Consider the following 17,845-nt stretch of genomic DNA (forward strand, 5'->3'; position numbering starts at 1 on the left):
GTCATTTCTGCCCGCCCCCCAGGGCAGGAAAATATGTCTGTCTGACCTGTTCCCAGCTTCACCTCCCCTATGCACCAGGCAAGAAGGGGTAAAAAGCTCTTTATTTGAAATTCCAGGGTGGGACAGGGCATATCACAGGCCTCTCAACCACAGGCCCCCACAGTTCAGTTTCCCTATGGCTCAGTATCAAGCCCCAGCTACACAGTCCAGCTGTGCTCCCACCCCACGGAAAGTCAGTCAGACCTGTAGGTTGAAAAAGGGTGCGAAGCCTGCCATGTCCTGGAGTAGCACCAAGGCCTGGTGCAGGGGTGGCTCCACGTCGATGTCCACACCACGCTTCCGCAAGCGGCTCAGGCTGGGCTCGGCCACATGGTGGCAGTGCCGCACCCGCAGAGAGCGCAGTGCCGGGCAGTACTCCGCCAGTGTCCTGAGGGAGGAGCGGGGTGATGCTAGGTGCTGAAGGCTTTCTCACGGTCTGTAGGGCCAGCTCACTAAACCTGCAGCTGGCTCCAGCAAATTCTAGGTTTCCCTCCATCTCAGGGTCTGCTCTTTTTTTTACTGAACCTAAGAGAAGGGGCCAGGATGCAATTACAGACTCCAGGCCCACCTCATTTGGGGCTTCTGATGCTTATTACCAACCCATAGTTCTTTGCAGTGTTTTAAGATTACCGCCCCCCCCTTGTTGCAGAAATGCCAGAAATTAACTTTATGTGACACCTTTCTGTGTGTCTATCTTGACTCGGAAGTTTTGTTTGTTTGTTTTGTTTTTAATTGTACAATTTCTAGCCTAAAAAATTCTAGAGGTCTTTCTGATGGGTCTTTGACAGCCCGCCTCCCTATCCCCAAAGTGGCTACCATACCGCCCCCATTCCCAGGCACCTGACACCGTCGCTTCCGACCCGAAGGCAGCCGGTGAGATCTAGGTGCTCGAGTTGCGGGCAGTTTCGAGCCAACTCTTGGACCGCGGTGTCCCCCACATTGGCGTTGACTGCTAACGAGAGGCTGCGGAGGCCCGCGCCGCGTCTCTGCGCCAGGTACACGATGGCCTCGTCCTTGAGTTGGCGACAGGCGGTGAGGTCTAGCTCCTCCAGAGCGGGGCAGCGGTCAGCGAGGCCACGCAGTGCCAGCCCGTCCACCCAGTCACAGTGAGCGAGCGAAAGGCGCTGCAGACGCGGGCAGCCCTCGGCCAGCGCCCCGAGCGCTCGGCGACTCAGTTGGCCGCAGCCCGCCAGTGCTACGCTCCGGAGCTGTGGATTCCGTGCCAGCACCGGCACCAGGTCCTCGTCCGACAGCCATTCGTGACACGGAGCCAGCGCCAGCTCCTGCAGCCCCTCAGCATCCCGCAGTAGCCGGACTAGTGCGGCCCGTGGAATTTGTGGACCCACCTGCGGACGGGAGGCACGGAGACTCAGTCTGTCCCCGGGGCGGGCCACTGCCTGGCAGCAGCCTAACTTCGTGACTTTTGCCACCTGCCCTCCCAGAAGAGACACTAAGCTCCCTCCGAGTCGCTGCCCAGCACTCGCCCACTGGAGTCCTCCGCGTTGCACCCGGGGTCGCCAAGGGTTTACGGCTCAGCTGGGGCTGGCCTGGAGGCGGGGCGGCGGTGGTACCCACGCGGGGGCGGGGCGGGGGCGGGGCTCCGGTCCCCGGCTCACCTGAGCGGCGTCGAAGCGGCGCAGCCTCGCCAGGTGCAGCTGAACGAGCGCCCGAAAGGCGCGACTGACGCGCTGCAGCCGGAGCAGCTGGCGCAGCGGGACCCAGTTCAGGACGTGCGGGAGCAGCACGTCTTCCCAGGGCAGGTCCAGGAGCCTGAGGGGAAAGAGGCGTTGACGTCCCCGGGTCGCTGTTACGTGCGAGTCCTTCTGTTATACTCCAAAGTCCCGGCTGGCAAGAGGGGTCCGGATCCTGCCCGGACTCAACTGCCTTCCCGCGGGTCTCTTTTTCCCCTCCTTAGGCCCCTCCAGTGCTCGGTACCTGACAGCTCCTGGTTCTTGCTCCCCTCCGGACTGCTCCATCGGTGGCTCCGTCGCTGTCTACTGCGCCTGCGCAGTAAGCTCTACTAGCTTTGGCCTTGAAGCGGCTGCGGCGAACCCGCCTCCTTGGTCTGAAGAGACAGACCGATTTAATCGAGTGCGGTCTCACTGAGAATCCTTATCGGGAAGCTTTCCGGATGGACCCCGAAACTGAGGCAGAACAGACCAATGATGTACCATTAGGTGTCTTCTTAGCTACAGGGCTTGAAGCCCGAGGCTGGAGTAGCGGCGAGCGAAGACTGCTTTCGGTCTTCGTTGCAGGCCAGTAGCCGCCTCTGAGTGGTGATGGGAGGAGCAGACAAGTCCAAAGGCAGAAGGGGCGGAGCTAGGACTCCTAGGTTACCGAGTGCCTCCTTCTGTCCTCTGGTCGCGTTTAAGCGACTTTGGAAAAATAAAAGGGGGAAAGACTACCCAGACTATAACTAACTGGTATGTAGTAGGTGCTCAATAAGCAGTTGTCAAAAGAATGGATTCAATGGGCGACGCTAGGGCTTTTATTATCAAGCAAACTTGTTTAAACCTGACATTCCCTGTGAACTGTGAAGTGCACAATCAGGACATCCATCTCTTTCCACTTCAGAACAGCGTGGGCCGGCTCTTTGCCTAAAGAGAAAAGACTATATAGGACCAGACAGGCCTCCTTTCCAGAGGTCCAGAGTCCGAGAGGAGTACATGCTCAGTACAGCCCACTAGCTGTACTGCTTCTTAATTGGCCCTGGATTAATTGTAGGGAGTGACTTCCCAAAGCTCAATCACTAGGCTTCCCTTTCACTGCGCCCCGAAATGCTAAGCCCAAGTCCCTCTCTAGGGAACCCCTGGCGTAATATTTTCCTCCAGCGTCTGATGTGGGTGGGGCGCCGTAGGGCCGCAGCATCTTACATGGTTGCGTGCCCCAGTGCAAACATTTCAGCCGTTTCATAACGAAAGCTACTTCTCATTCGTTAGCTCATCAGGGGTTTGGGTACATCAGCAAAGGTAGGAAAGTCCGTCCATTTTAAAGACGGGCAAACCGAGGTTCTAGCGAGGAAGCTCCTTAACCAGAATCAAATGAAGCAAGGATAAAGAACGCAGAAATCCTGGTTTTCCCAGAATTCCTTCTACACTACCTCATTATTCAGTGTAGCAGAAAGTCAACCAGCCCCGGAAAGACAGAAGAGGGTGAAGGTGGATGAGGGGTTTGCTTCCTCATCTCAGCCTACTTGGGGAAGGGGTGGCCTGGAAGGATCTCTGCAAGATACATGTGGGCGCGCACCACCTCCGGGCGCGCGCCTCCTTTCCCACCCCCCCCAACCCCCCGCTTTGTTCGCGCCTCTGCGCTTGCGCATTACGACAAATCTGGCGCTGTCCCCTTCAGCACCTCGCGGAACTCGCGCCACCCCTCCCCGCGGTGAGCCCCGCGCACCCCCAGGCTTCGAACATCCTCGCACCCTCCGGCCACCCGAATCGACCCTCTCTTCCTTCCCAGGTCATAACCTGCTGGTCTTGGCCTTCCAAAGGAGAATAGTTACCATAGTAACTCGTGTGGCGTTTTCCTAAAATAGCTAGACCCTTTTCCACCCTGGCCAAGGGCACAAGGTTTGCCTGTGCTTCTTGTCCCAGGCTTGGGGTCAACCCTTCTAAACTCTCGCCCCTGAAAAGGCGGGACGATTAACCTAGGCAGCAAGGAAGTTCTTCCTGGAGTCTGACTTATCCTTCCTCTGGACTTCGGGTTGGGATTCAGGACAGGACTCCTGGGTCTAAGGTTCAGAACCCCAAAGTGTTTAATACTGCGTTTGCTTGATGTCCCTTCCATGGTCTTCTGGTTTTAGGGGGCGGGTCCGATCTACTCCGTACCGTGTGCTTTGCGTGGCCGCGTGCTTGTGGGGGCGGGAGCGCGTGTGGCATGTAACAGGTCATGTGGCAGCCTCCTAGGGACACGCGTGGGGTCTGGAGCAGGACAGGCGTATGCAGCTGGACCCTACGTGTGGTTCAGGAGATGATGGACGAGAGAGAACTGAACACGAGTGGGGTGGGGCATATGAGGGTTTAGGGAACAGAACCGGGGTTTTCTACATTCTCCCTTTCCTCTGGTGTGAGTCTTAGATAGTGACTAGGTGGTGGCATTCTTTGGGACTTAGGGCCCTGGGAAAGGAGAGATTGGGGTGGGGGGGATTAGCGTTGCTTGAGCAGAGCGTGGGGAGGGGTGGAGGAGGGACTGAGAGGCGGGCGGGCCTGGAGCAAGCGGGAGCGTGCTGCTTTTACAGCTGAGCGGGGCCCAGCCTCTCTGCCTCTTCTCGATCCCAGCTCCTGACGAGCAGCGGTGAGTACTGGGGTGCCTTGGAGGAGGGCCTGCACAGGGGAGGGCCAGGCTCCTGTTGAGCTTCAAGAACCTGTCTGGCAGGGGTGCTGCTTCTGACAGCGTTCTCTTCCCTGCTTTGCCATCAGAGGCCCGGTTTTCCTTTATGATCCCTCCTGGGCTGGACAAGATATTTCATACCCCTTGTGGTTGGGGGGGGAGGGAGGAGGGATGTGGTGCAATGCCCCCCTCCCTCACGAAGACTTGGTTACTGGTGGGGGGAGGAGAGAATGTGCGTTTCTGATTCTGTGTGCAAATATGCATCTGTGTTTATGATTGTGACGAGGAGGTCTCTGATACACCTGTTTCTGTGTGCATCGGAGGATGAGAGTCTGAATTTTGGGAACCTCTTTGTGTGCTCCTGTTTGGTGATCGGTGTGTGTGTAAAACAAGCATGTGCTTTTCCGTCATACACAAATTTGTTATGACTGTGATTGTATGAGGGTGTGTCTATGAGCAGCACTGCGTGTGTGGACTAGAGGGTGTTGCCTATGAATGTGCAAACTGTACTGTACTTTGTCCTTCTGCATGTGTGCATACGAATTCATGTGTGTGTTTGTACATGTGTGTGTGTGTGTGTGCATGCATGAACTGGCATGGAAAATAGGATGTCTCGTCCCCATTTAGCAATCTAGAGGTTAAGGCCTCTTCAGACCCTCCTTCTCAATTCTTCCCTCTCAAGACCTCAGCATCCCCATGCAACCCCCTCACATCCCTATTCTAAGTGAGGGTCCCCATAAGTGGAACTATAGAGAACCCATGGCCTCTATGATCCAGAAGATGGGATACCAGCCTCCAGCCAAGAGTTCCCAACCTCCCCAGAACTGAACTCGAACTGAATTAGCTTGTTCTTTCATCGTAAACTAATGCTCAGGGCTCTCAGACAGGAGAAGAGCTGGAGGGACCACTGAGTAGATGGTCCTTTCCCTGTAAGCTTTTCAAAGCAGGAGCCCCTCCAGGTTAGGATGGGCAATCCCATATTCCCAGGATGGGTCTCTGGACCTTAGGAGGCCCAGCCTACCTTCCCATCTCTGTCTCTGCTGCCCTGCCTGTCTGACTCCAGTGCACTCCACCCATGCTTCCCTTCCTGTTTTGCAGGCCTGTCTGAAGAGCATGCAGCCCCCTTACTCCCTGCCTGGCCTCGCCATCCCTGCCCCCCCAGCCTGACCCCAGGCTCCAGCATGGCCCAGGGTGCCATGCGCTTCTGCTCAGAAGGCGACTGTGCCATCTCCCCACCACGATGTCCTCGTCGCTGGCTCCCCGAAGGCCCAGTGCCCCAAAGTCCCCCAGCCAGCATGTATGGCAGCACAGGATCCCTAATAAGACGAGTGGTAGGTCCAGGTCCTCGAGGCCGGGATCTGGGACGCGTGACAGCACCTTGTACCCCTCTGCGAGCCCCTCCCTCACCCCATATAGCTCCCTCACACTGGGGTCCCTCTTCACCCACTGGGAAGCCCCCACCAGGGGCACAGAGTTCCGTGGTCATCTTCCGTTTTGTGGAGAAGGCCAGTGTGAGGCCACTGAATGGCCTACCTGCTTCTGGAGGCTTGAGTCGGAGCTGGGACCTGGGCGGGATTTCTCCCCCCAGGCCCACCCTAGCCCTTGGACCTGGCTGCAACCGGAAGTTGCGGCTAGAGGCATCCACATCGGACCCACTCCCAGCTGGAGGAGGCTCTGTTCTTCCTGGCAGCAGGGACCCCTCACGTGGGCCATTGGTCCCACCCCAGATTGGGGCAGATGGCCTTTACTCCTCCCTCCCCAATGGGCTGGGGGGGAACCCTGAGCACCTGGCCATGCACTTCCGAGGACCTGCAGACACCGGAATCCTAAACCAGGTACGAAATCTGCCTTGGACTGCCTGGGGCCCTAATGCCCCAGCTAAAGGACAAAGCTCAGTCCCTGTTGGACTGAGGTTTGTCTCATAGTCACCCAAATCCTTTAATGTCCTAAATCAGCTTTTTTGCCCTCTGTCACTGTGTCCCTGCACCGTCATCACTGTCCCGTGTGGTTTTTCTTTCGCTGCTCCATATTCTTGTATCCTTGTATGTCTGGCTCTCATTTTGGGGTCCTGTACCTTTCGATCCCTCTTTGGCTCAGGGGGACACCTGGTCCTTCCCCCGGGAAGTCTCCTCTCATGCCCAGAGAATCGCTCGAGCCAAGTGGGAATTCTTCTATGGTTCCTTGGACCCCCCCAGCTCAGGTAAGGCTTGGACTTAGCCTAGGGGAGGAGGGCAGGACCTTCTCTACCACAGCTGAGGCCTGGCAAAGAGGCATCCTTTAATCCTTCCTCCTGTTTGGTTTTCCTGGGCTCCTAAGTCAGCCAAAGTCTCTCCAGGCTCCAGTCTTTTTCACCTGTGTCATGAGGGTTGGGCTGGGCTCTGGAGGAAGCTGGATAGTAGAGCAAGGGATGGTCAGATATCAAGGGTTACTCCTAGGACTAGAATACTATCTGCTTTCCTTCATAATTATCTGTCAGGGGCTTGATCTGAGATGAGTTTCGCAGGCATTTGGATCAAGTAAAGGGTGTGGTAGATGATGGAGAGTTTCCAGCCTATGCAAGACCGTGGGGAAGCTATCCAACATGACTTACCTCCTGCTATTGATATCTGTGCATACAGGTGCTAAGCCCCCAGAGCAGGTCCTCCCATCACATGGGGTGGGCTCCAAGCAAGGCTCTGGGGTGGCTGTGGGGCGAGCAGCCAAGTACTCCGAGACAGACCTGGACAAGGTGCCCCTGAGGTGCTACCGAGAGACTGACATCGATGAGGTGCTGGCTGAGCGGGAGGAAGCTGACTCGGCCATCGAGAGTCAGCCCAGCTCTGAGGCCCCCCCTGGCGCTGCCCAACCACCTCCCTTACGACCTAGCCCATGCCCTGGCCCTTCTTCCAGTATGGGCAGTGGCAACGAAGATGATGAGGCAGGGGGTGAAGAGGATGTGGATGATGAGGTGTTTGAGGCCTCAGAGGGGGCCCGGTGAGTGGGACTACTTTGGGGAAAGTGACTTGCTCTCTTTTTACTGACCCCAGCGAGAACCTGGGTAGAGAAGACAGACTGTGAGAACCAGGGGATCCCAGACAGAGCCCCGAGGCCTGGAAGGATATTAGGGATGTATGGGCATTGGTCAGGCTGGGAGTCAGGATGGCCACATGGACCAGACAGGGTTCTGGATTATCAGGTGCCAAAAGCCAGAGGCCACACTGGGGGCATGGGAGCAAGCCTGAGGACAGGGAAGGATGGGTTGGATCCTGGGTCCTGGCAGGAGAGCGTGGAAATGTGGGGGCTTTTCCTTTCTGTCTCACGCCCCGCTGCAGCTTGGAGCTGCATCTCCTAAGATGTTGCCAGAAATAGAAAAAGGATGGCAGGAGGGAAGCGGATCAGGGAAAGGAGGGGAGAGGGAGATTAGTGTGGAGGGGGAAGAGGGGACTGGGTGCTGTGGATGGGCAGGGCTGGGACACCGCAGAAAGACTGTTTCATGGGCCCTCTACTCTAGTCACTTTCCTTATGGGGTTTGGGTCTGTGGAAAGGGGGTGATAACCCTTGTACCAGTCAGCAAGAGTTCAATGAAATCCTGCCAAATCCTGATCCTGGGGAGCTGATCAGACATTCTCCCTGCCTCTGCAGGCCAGGGGACCACATGCCTCACTCTGGGCTTCTCAAATCACCAGTACCCTTTCTGCCTGGGACCAGCCCCTCAGCCGACGGGCCTGACTCTTTCAGTTGTGTGTTTGAGGCCATTTTGGAGTCACACCGGGCCAAGGGTACCTCCTATAGTAGCCTTGCCTCCCTGGAGGCCCTGGCCTCACCTGCCCCAACCCAGAGCCCTTTCTTCACCTTTGAGATGCCTCCCCAACCCCCAGCTCCCCGGCCTGATCCACCTGCACCGGCCCCACTTGCCCCCCTTGAACCGGATTCTGGTACCAGCTCTGCTGCTGAAGGTCCATGGACCCAGAGAAGGGAGGTGGAAGAGTCAGATGCTGAGGCCACACTGGCCCCAAAGAAGGAGCTTACTAGTCCCTCCCACTCTGAGGATAGCTTTGGGCTAGGGGCAGCACCCCTGGGCAGGTGAGTATTTTCTTTGACTGGTCAGCCTCAATCCCTGCCCCACCCCCAGGAACTGCTGATTAAGGGACAGAGCCCCAGGAACGAGGAAGTCATTTATATATTCCTGACCAAGGGCGGGTGGTTAGGTTAACAGATGTCTGTTTTCCCATTTGGAGGCCTCCTGCCATTGGCCCCCTGCAGCTCCTTCCCTGGGCTCAGATCCAGTGACTAGAGAAACCATGATTCAGGATGGAAGAATCCCCAGAGAACATCCTCTTTCTCTCCTGGAGGGCCCTCTCCTTCCCAGACAGAGCCTCTCACCCCCACCCAGCTAGACCCACAACCAGCGGCCCCTCCCTTCCTCTCACTCCACCCTCCTCCAAGAGGCTGTGTCTCATCCTGCTCTAGGAATGTCCTTTCATAACCTAACCTCTGTGCTCTCCCCTCTGCTGCTACCCTCCCAGTCATGGAAGCCATGGCAACAGGAGGGGGGGTGGCCAGGGAGACAGGGTTGCCTAGCAACCAGGAGTTTCCGGCCTCTGTCTCTGGGGTGACAGGTGGCTTTGCGAGTAGAGCAGCTGGGGTGAGGAAGGAAGGAGAAGAAGAGGATAAGTACAATCTGACCCCCCAAACTGTAACTCCAGAGACTGTTTCTCTATGGGTAGCAGGGAGGGTCAAGGAGAGTTCTCTGTAAGGCGGGAAATGAAGGGAGCAGGATGTATCTGTCCCTGATGCTCTCAGATCTTTGACCTTACCCAGCACCCCATTTATACCTGGATGACTCTCCAGGAATATGTGCAAAGAGAAGACTGTCTTGAGGGGGGCAGGAATGGAGATGGAGACTCATTCAAAGAGTAAACTTAGGCCCCTGGTAGCTTTGGGGAGCAGACAGGATTCCCGCAGCAGTAAGACTGACATGGGTTAGATTTGAAGCAGAACTTCCATGGAGAAAAGTGGAAAGTGGAGAGAAAGCTAACCAAATTGTTTAAGACCAAAACAAAAAGACAAGACCTTTCCATGTCCCTCTAGCCATTCCCCAACTTCTGGGGGTTGAGCAAGGGGAGGGTCTGGATGACTCCCAAGGTCTCTGTCCCAACTCTCAGCTGCTGATCTACCCCGGCAGTGAACCACCCCTAAGCCAACTGGTGTCCGACTCAGACTCAGAGCTGGACAGCACAGAGCGGCTGGCCCTGGGAAGCACGGACACCTTGTCCAATGGACAGAAAGCAGATCTGGAGGCTGCACAGCGCCTAGCCAAGAGGCTATACCGACTTGATGGCTTCAGGAAGGCCGATGTGGCCCGGCATCTGGGCAAGAAGTAATGCCCCGGGCTGGGACTAAGGCTAGGGTCAAGGAATGCATCCTGGGGCAGCCCCTCACCCTCTCCAGTTAATACCCACAGTCTCTAGGCCCACCGAAGTGACCTTGTGACCTCTACCTATCTGCCCTGCCCACAGCAATGACTTCAGCAAATTGGTGGCTGGCGAATATCTCAAGTTTTTTGTCTTCACGGGCATGACTCTGGATCAAGCTCTCAGGTGGGTGTAGAGCCCTCTAAGGATAATCCTGCTGACCAGGCTGGGCATTTAGGGTTCTAGCTATGTGTCTTCTAAGTTGTCTCTGCTAACATTCTGCAGAGACCAGGATTTCCTGGTAAGGAGCTCTTGAGTGGAAGGTGACATCATCTTCCTCCTACCTTAGGGTGTTTCTAAAGGAGCTGGCCTTAATGGGTGAGACCCAGGAGCGGGAGCGTGTACTGGCCCACTTCTCCCAGCGGTATTTCCAGTGTAATCCTGAAGCCCTGTCCTCAGAGGGTGAGCAGGTTGGGAACAGGATTGTGCCATCTGGCCACAGAGGCACATATATGCAGGAGCAAGTGTTTGTGGAAGAGGGAACAAATATCCATGTGTGTAAGGCATGTGTACATGAATCCGTGTGAAATGCTGCTACATGCATGTGGAGCTGTCCAGGTAGCAGGTGCTTTGAGAGGCAGGTTTGCATGAAGTTCTTCCATATGTACGTGCTGGACCAGGTTTGGCTTCAGTGCCGACTGGCTTTGCTCTGCAGATGTGTGATGGCTACTACTCGCTTTTGGGTAGTACACTGAGCATGTGGAGTGTTGGGGGCAGACAATGAGCAATTGCCCCAGCAACCTGGGGGAGTGAGGAGGGGAGTCCCTGCGGAGGAAATGGCCTGGAGGAGAGATGGTTTCATGGCATTCCGGTGGTAAGAAAGTGTAGGCTGAAAGGGTGCAAAAGGAGGTAGATGATTGACTGCTGTGGGAAGAACCCCAGGGGGTGGCTGAGGCTGACAATCAGTTCTCCCCTAGACGGCGCTCACACGCTGACCTGTGCCCTCATGCTCCTCAACACAGATCTCCATGGCCACGTGAGTTGGGGGCATGGTGAGTGGGAGGCCAGAAACTGAGAATCTTAAAGGCTTTGGGAAGTTAGCCTCATAGACCTCTGTTTTCCTCCCTTAGAACATTGGGAAGCGCATGACCTGTGGGGATTTCATCGGAAACCTGGAGGGCCTCAATGATGGTGGCGACTTCCCCAGGGAGCTGCTCAAGGTTGTGGGGGGAGGGGGGCGACTCAGAAGGCCATGACAGGGTACCTGCTCAGGAGCAGAGTTGTAGGAAAGGAAGAGCTGGGACTTGGGACTTGTTGGGTAGCTCAGACAGCAGGAACCTAGGCTGTGGTGACTCAGCTTAGGGACCGCCCCCTCGCCCAGCCCCCATAGGCAGTCTCTTACAGCACATGCGCACATGCATGCAGTCCTGAGGTAGAGGAAAGGGGGGGGCAGCTTTGGAGAGCACGTGAGCAGGCATCCCTGGACTGTGCATTTGCTCTCTTTGGTTCCCTTCCAGTGGTCACAGAGGATGGAAGGGAGGTGTCTGCTGGCGCGCGGTGGTGGGGTGGGCATGGGGATATTGCTCTCCAACGTAGTGTAAAGGAACCACAAAGATCCTCCTGGCACCACTATTCAGGAGGGAGCCTAAGGTAGAGAGGGATCAGAGAAGGAGCAAAGTTTTCCCCCGGGGTTTTTGCATCCAAAACACAACGCGGAGATTAGATACTGCTCTTCTGGCTCCCTTGGAAGGAGGTCCTGCACCCAGGTGCCAAGGACACAGCTGCCAATGGAGGGGGCCCGACTGACTCTTGCAGTTCCCTCCTCCCCATGGCTCTGGAGGTCTGGACTAACTTGAAGGGGGTGATGTCTTTGGACTACATGTGACAACACAGGACAGATCCTGGGTTGGGATGTATTGGACACCTGAGTTTGAGCATGTATGTGAGATGAGGTGTCAGTGAATTGGCGTGTTTGCGTGAGTTTGTGTTTAGCAATATCTGTGAATCAAAGGGACCTATGTGATTTGAGGTGTTTGTGCTTTGGATGTAGTCTGGGTATTTGTGTGTGGTACGGTGTGGTCTGCTGATTCCAGTTGGCCCTGTCTGCTTTGACAGTAGAGGGTAGTCAGCTGTCATCAGCTGTAGGTGGTACCTTTCGAGGTGTACATCTGTGAATGGGAATCGGTGCGTCTGAAGTTGGTTTGTCTGACCTTGGTGGCATATGGACTTTTTCTTGGACATCGGAAGATCTGCCTAAGGGTTGGGCGAGGTCATCATGACTGTTTGAAGGCCGGCCAGCGAGTCTCAGACAGGGTCAGGGGGGAGGGGGTGAGGAGAGTAGGGGAGCAGGTCGTCTAGTCCCTTTAGTCCTCAATTCTGACAAGCTGAAGGGTGCTCTGGACGCCTCCCGCAGCCGCCTACCGTGAGCGCTAGCTCGGCCCCCTGGCGAGACCCCACGCATGCGCCCCCGCTGGCCGCCGGCCCTCCCCACGGCGCCGGGCTCGCGCCGTGCTGCTCCGTCGCGCGACGTCCCCGCCCCAGCCCGCGCCCTCCCCTCCCGCCGGCGCCCCCTCCTTCTGCGGAGCTGCGGAGCCCACGGCGCCGCCGCCGAGCGCTCGGTGCGTCGGTGGGAGCCGGCGGGCTCGGGCCGGGCGCTCGCGCTGGCTGTCGGGGAGCCGTCCGCGGCCGTCCGGGCGGGCCGGGGCCGAGGGCGGGCGGGGGCATGGCCGGGGGCCGCGGCGGGGCGGGCGGGCCAGCATGATCGGCGTCAACAGCATCCACAGCAGCGCCGGGCGGCTGCGCTCGCGCTCGCTCTGCTCCGTGCGCTACGGGCGCACCCACCGCGGCGCGGAGACCCTATGCTACGGCTGGCCGCAGCGCTCGCGCAGTCTCAAGCCCGTGCTCTACACCGACCTGGTGGTCAGCCGCCTGCAGAGCCGCAAGAAGAAAAAGGCGGTGAGGGCGTGGGGCCCGCGGCCCACGCCAGGCCGGGCGGCGAGCGAGGGGGCGGCTTGAGGGAGGTGCGGAGGGCAGCAGAGCCAGCGTTCGTTCGAGGAGGGCATGGGTGAGGATGAAGGTGGCTGGAGGGCTCAACAAGGATAGAATTCCAGGGAAGCTAGAAATGGGCATGGGCTGTGGGGGAGGGTCGAGGTGGACCTGCCTCACCAACCATGCTCTTCTGGGTGCAGAGGGTTTTCTAGATGGGAACGGGACCTTCAGAGGAAGGAAGGTGTGGTTGTAGGCAGAGGTAGTGTTGAGGAGGGCCAAATGCCAGAGACAAGGGCTGCAGGTTGGATCTTAATAGTTACTCCAGCCTCCTGGCTAGATCATTGGGAGGTAAGAGTGTTCAGGGTCTGCGCCCTCCTGGGTTTGGCCCAGTTGTTTGGGAGCGGTGCGTTGTTGATTAGCCTGGTTTGTGTTGTGTAGGGTGGAGGCTTTGGGGGTGCGCCTACCTGCAGACAGGATGTTCAGGAATGGAATGACTTGTGGCTGGGCATGACTATGGGTAGAAAGAGTCAGAGCCTATGGTGTGTTGGGAGGATGAGGGGGTGCTGTGTCCCAGCATCGGGAAGGCACCGACGTCACCACTGCACCCAACTCACGCGCAGGCAGCATCACAGCCCCACAGCAAAACACGCACATGCTGGGGACACACCCACTCACAGACAGGCTGGCAGAAGCGCCCCCACAGTTGAAGTTGCTGGTATATTCTAAGCCATTCCCAAGTACAGGGGTCTCGTACGCCACTCCTAAAGGCCGTTCTCTCTCGTGTCACTGCATGGCCCTCAGGTTCCTAGGCCAACTTTGCAGAGGGCAAGTGTTTGGTTCAGGGCCCCCGGTTTGAGATGGACAGTAAGTAACTGGAAGCTGGAACTACGGTTTCAGTCTTTGGTTGACACACCAGCCACATGAAGGGTGGCTGTGGATAGAGTGCTGAGCCCCTTGGCATCAGGCTTGATGGAGCTGGGGGAAGACTCACTTTGTCCTGAAGCTGGGAGCCAAATAGGGTTAAAGGATGAATACGACGTATCGTGGAGCCTCAGTTTCCCCATTTGCTCTGTGTGGGTTTATGCTGTGAAATCTGGCCAGAACACATGGTTGGGGGAAGGAGGATTTCTTTGGCTTCCTCTCAGATTCTATTTAAGGCTGGACTTCTCCTACCAGACCCTGAGCAGGAGAGTCCCTTGATGACAGGCAACAGCACCTGGCAGTTACTATGTACCAGCTGTGGCTCAGGGTTCCTTGTGCTGACTAGCCAGTCGCCCCTACGTGTTGCTTTGCGTGTTCTCCCTGTAGAAACCAGCCCAAGTCAGGCAGCTTCAAAGCCAGAGACAGGCCTGGGTCTTGGTGTTTTTATTCCAGAGCCGGATTGTGGCCATTACATCCCTAGTTCCATTTCCTCTTGAGAGTCAACAGGAAGGCTCAGAGCTCTGACACTGGTGTGCATTGGGTACCACCCACAGGATTAATCCACATGCCTTGATTTGTCTCTCTCCAGGCCTTGTACAGCTCCATCAAGAATGAGAAATTGCAATGGGCCATGTGAGTGCTGGAGCCCTTTGCTAAGGGTTAGGGTTGGAGCATGAAGAAGCGGGAGCCGTGGGTACAGGGAAGGGATGGGAGGCCCCAAGAAGCGGGAAGGCTACCTTACTTCCTTCTTTGGAAATGCCTGCCTAGACTTGGGGTCTGTCTTGTGTCTAGGTCTGTTGTTATGACAAGCTGGGCTGAAGCAGTGGGGGTGTGTGTGTGTTGAAACATAAAGGGAGATTCCTGGCAGCCCGAGGAGAAAGCAGACTAACTCTGGGGGTAGATGAGGTTACCTTGGAGTCTCATAGAACAAGGAAGCAAGTTGTCCTGAAAGAGTTCTGTCTGAAGGAGAAGGTCCAGCTTAATCTTTGGGGCCCCAGGCTGGAAGAGCCTTTCTAAACACCAGCAGACACAGTGCTTGCTGTCTGGTGAGCCAGACTCAGATCCATGCCCCTCAAGGAGGGGACCGAGAATGGCTTCCTGGAGGCAAGCCTTGAAGTCCACAGTGCCTTGGAGGAAATGAGGGGGAAGTTGGTATTAAGGGGAGATAAAGTTGTGACTGGTTAGTGTGGAAGTGGGATACAAGGTCACAGGTCTGGCCGGGGTGATTGGAAAGAGAGGGCTGGGAAAGAAGTAACGGAGATTTGATGTAGGAAGCAATGGGGAGTTTTCCGTGGTGACAGGATTTATGAAGGAAGATGTTGGGAGGGGGCATCCAAGGAAGCCACCTTTAGCTTTTAGATTTTTGAGACAGGGTCTCAAGATATGCTGGCTTGGACTTGTGGCAATCCTGCTGTGACCTCTCCAGTGGTCCGAGCCTGTTCATCTCTTCCTTTTGGTTCCACACAACTGTGAGCAAAGCCAGGTGTTAGGTATGGTTAGGACAGAGCTGAGTCACACGTGTCTGTCCAGGAGAAGAGTGTGAGGACTGAGTGTGTGCAGAAACAGAGACATGGGAATAGTCCACATGGTGGTGGGGAGGGAAGGCCCATGTGGTCCTACCCCAGGGAGCTCACATACCAGGGAGGACACAGACCTATAGCCTGTGGAGCCTTCTTCAGAGACAGCAGAGCCTCCCTGACAACTCCTAACCTCTCAAGAGGCATTCCTTGGCATAGACTTGGGCTGAAGGTGTGTGTGGCAGTGTGGCCAGCACCCTCTGAAACAGTCACACCTGCAGAGATGAGGAGGAGCTTCGACGATCTCTGTCTGAGTTGGCCGACCCCAACCCCAAGGTCATCAAGAGGGTCAGCGGAGGCAGTGGCAGCAGTTCCAGCCCCTTTCTGGACCTGACTCCTGAGCCTGGGGCGGCTGTCTACAAGCACGGGGCCCTGGTGCGAAAGGTGCACGCAGACCCTGACTGCAGGAAGAGTATGTGGCTGTGTAGGGGCCTGAGGGATGGATGGGACTGGGCCTTCCTCAGGCCACCCTGACCTGCCTTCCCTCCCTAGCACCTCGCGGCAAGCGGGGCTGGAAGAGCTTCCATGGGATCCTCAAGGGCATGATCCTCTACCTGCAGAAGGTGCGGGGGGCCAAGGGTGGGTGGTGGGGCTGGCTTGGTAGAGGGGTATAGGTGGCTGGAGATGGCCAGGCCAGGACTGGGGAAGGACAAGATGGGCACCCCCATAGGAGGAGTATCAGCCTGGGAAGGCCCTTTCTGAGGCAGAGCTGAAGAACGCCATTAGCATCCACCACGCTCTGGCCACCCGCGCCAGCGATTACAGCAAGAGACCACACGTCTTCTACCTGCGCACAGCTGACTGGCGGGTCTTCCTCTTCCAGGCTCCGTGAGTGCTTTCCCCTCTTAACCTATTCCAGACCCTGCTCCCTGGATTCCTCTTTCCTCGTCAGACCTCACTCCATGGACAGGAGGCATAGCTTAGTTGGTAGAGAAATTGTGTAGCACGCAGAAGGCCCTGAGTTCAATGCCCAGCCCTCCCTCTACATACCAGACCTGGTGGCACACACCTATAGTTCCAGTACTTAGGAGGTGGAGGTAAAAAAAAAAAAAAGAAAAAGAAAAAGAAAAAAAAATTCAAGGTGTCCTTTGACAACATAGCCAGTTTGAGTCTAGCCTGGCATACTTAAGACCCAACCCCCAAACAAACAACAAATGACCAAGACCAGACTCCAGATCGGGACTGGCATTTCTGGATAGGAGCCTGGGGTCCCTTTGCTGTCCCCCTAGGAGCCTGGAGCAAATGCAGTCCTGGATCACTCGCATCAATGTGGTGGCGGCCATGTTTTCGGCACCCCCCTTCCCAGCTGCCGTTAGTTCCCAGAAGAAATTCAGCCGTCCTCTGCTGCCCAGCGCTGCCACCCGCCTCTCCCAGGTAGTCCCACACGGCTCAGTCCCCCTGTTGGAAGGGGGCAGGGTGCTAAGCTGCACCCCAGGGTGCATGTGTGCTTACGTGGGTGGGTCGCAAGAGGGAGGTAGCCCCTTGATAAAATGCGCACAAAGGGCCTGTACACTGACCAAGCATCCCTGGCTGTTAGGAGGAGCAGGTAAGGACCCATGAGGCCAAGCTGAAGGCCATGGCAAGCGAGTTGCGGGAGCACCGGGCTGTACATCTGGGAAAGAAGGCCCGAGGCAAGGAGGCTGATGAGCAGCGGCAGAAGGAAGCCTACCTGGAGTTTGAGGTGAGCCTCCTTGCCGGGTGGCTTGGTATCTCCCACAGGACCAGGCTAGGGTTAAAGGCATGATATCCAAGCATAGAACCCAGCTAGGTGCTGGGCAGATCTCTAAGTCTTCATTTTCTCTTCTGGGGATCGAGGCTAAATTCCACACCCACTAGGCTCAACTGACATGCCTGTTACGTAGTCCATGTCTCCAGCCCTAGTCAAAGCTACAAAAATGGTACCTGTCTCTATAGGAGAGGGCCACTCTCTCAAAAGTGTTTTTTTTCAGGACCCAGAATCACTTTGCTGGGTGGTGGGGTGGAAGGGGCCGGAGAAGCGGGGCAGGTTTTCATCGCTCTGGCCTCTGTCTCAGAAATCCCGCTACGGCACCTACGCAGCGCTGCTTCGAGTCAAGATGAAGGCAGCCAGCGAGGAGCTGGACGCCATCGAAGCAGTACTGGCCCAGGCTGGGAGCACGGAGGATGGGTGCCCTCCACCTCACTCCAGTCCTTCCCTGCAGCCCAACCCCACCAGCCAGCCCCGGGCTCAGCGTCCTGGCTCAGAAGCCCGGGCTGGGGCAGGCAGTACAAGGCCAAAGCCCTGAGCAGGGAGTAGGAGCAATGGGGGCAGTGCCTGCCGGGCACCCGCATGATGACACGGCCCTGCGTGAGCTCAGCTAGCCTCGGGCCAGCCACGAGGGCCTCCTGGTCCAGGGCCCGACCGCGCCGGACGCGGTGTCCGGGGCAGGGCAGGGCTGAGCCGGGCCTCAGAGCCTAGGCTGAGGGCCTCTCAGAGACCCCCTTTTTGTGATAATGTTTTGCACTTTTTCGTACAGGAAGGGTGGGTAGGGTGGGAGGGGCCCACGCCCCTAATTTTTGATGGGGGTTTCCTTTTCTTTCTTTTCTTTCTTTCTTTTTTTTTTTTTTTTTTTTTTTTTT

General features: G+C 56.7%; 2 protein-coding genes across 3 annotated transcripts; one reads left to right on the top strand and one right to left on the bottom strand.

The window, feature by feature from the left end:
* Positions 1 to 146: 146 nt before the first annotated feature.
* FBXL15 (F-box and leucine rich repeat protein 15) lies at positions 147 to 2,274 on the bottom strand. The gene is made up of 4 exons (XM_080911774.1): positions 1,975 to 2,274; positions 1,656 to 1,809; positions 880 to 1,385; positions 147 to 427 (listed from the first exon to the last, which is right to left on the bottom strand). Exons 1-4 carry the CDS (start codon positions 2,013 to 2,015, stop codon positions 238 to 240), a joined length of 891 nt encoding a protein of 296 aa, XP_080767900.1. The 5' UTR covers positions 2,016 to 2,274; the 3' UTR covers positions 147 to 237.
* A 3,173-nt stretch (positions 2,275 to 5,447) lies between these two features.
* On the top strand, positions 5,448 to 17,511 carry PSD (pleckstrin and Sec7 domain containing; the record flags this gene model as incomplete). 2 transcript variants are annotated; one of them, XM_080912850.1, is made up of 16 exons in its annotated part: positions 5,448 to 6,203; positions 6,466 to 6,568; positions 6,987 to 7,341; positions 7,990 to 8,430; positions 9,533 to 9,727; positions 9,867 to 9,947; positions 10,111 to 10,223; positions 10,739 to 10,797; positions 10,892 to 10,981; positions 14,260 to 14,303; positions 15,469 to 15,659; positions 15,740 to 15,810; positions 15,918 to 16,075; positions 16,477 to 16,621; positions 16,785 to 16,928; positions 17,281 to 17,511. In XM_080912850.1, the coding sequence occupies 16 exons, from the start codon at positions 5,550 to 5,552 to the stop codon at positions 17,509 to 17,511; spliced, it is 3,075 nt and encodes a 1,024-aa protein (XP_080768976.1). The 2 variants fall into 2 exon arrangements, with proteins under 2 accessions (XP_080768976.1, XP_080768975.1); XM_080912849.1 differs by having other exon boundaries at positions 5,550 to 6,203; positions 7,969 to 8,430.
* Between the last annotated feature and the right edge of the window lie 334 nt (positions 17,512 to 17,845).

This window comes from Micromys minutus, assembly GCF_963924665.1.
Source record: "Micromys minutus genome assembly, chromosome: 2".
Lineage (NCBI taxonomy): Eukaryota > Metazoa > Chordata > Mammalia > Rodentia > Muridae > Micromys > Micromys minutus.

Bases quoted from the DNA above. Each gene is read 5' to 3' on its own strand.
- FBXL15 (XM_080911774.1), bottom strand. From the start codon at position 2,015: ATGGAGCAGTCCGGAGGGGAGCAAGAACCAGGAGCTGTCAG. The intron at 1,810-1,974 runs GTACCGAGCACT...CTTTCCCCTCAG, and splicing joins CAAGAACCAGGAGCTGTCAG to GCTCCTGGACCTGCCCTGGG. The intron at 428-879 runs GTGCCTGGGAAT...CTCCTCCCTCAG, and splicing joins GTCGGAAGCGACGGTGTCAG to GACACTGGCGGAGTACTGCC.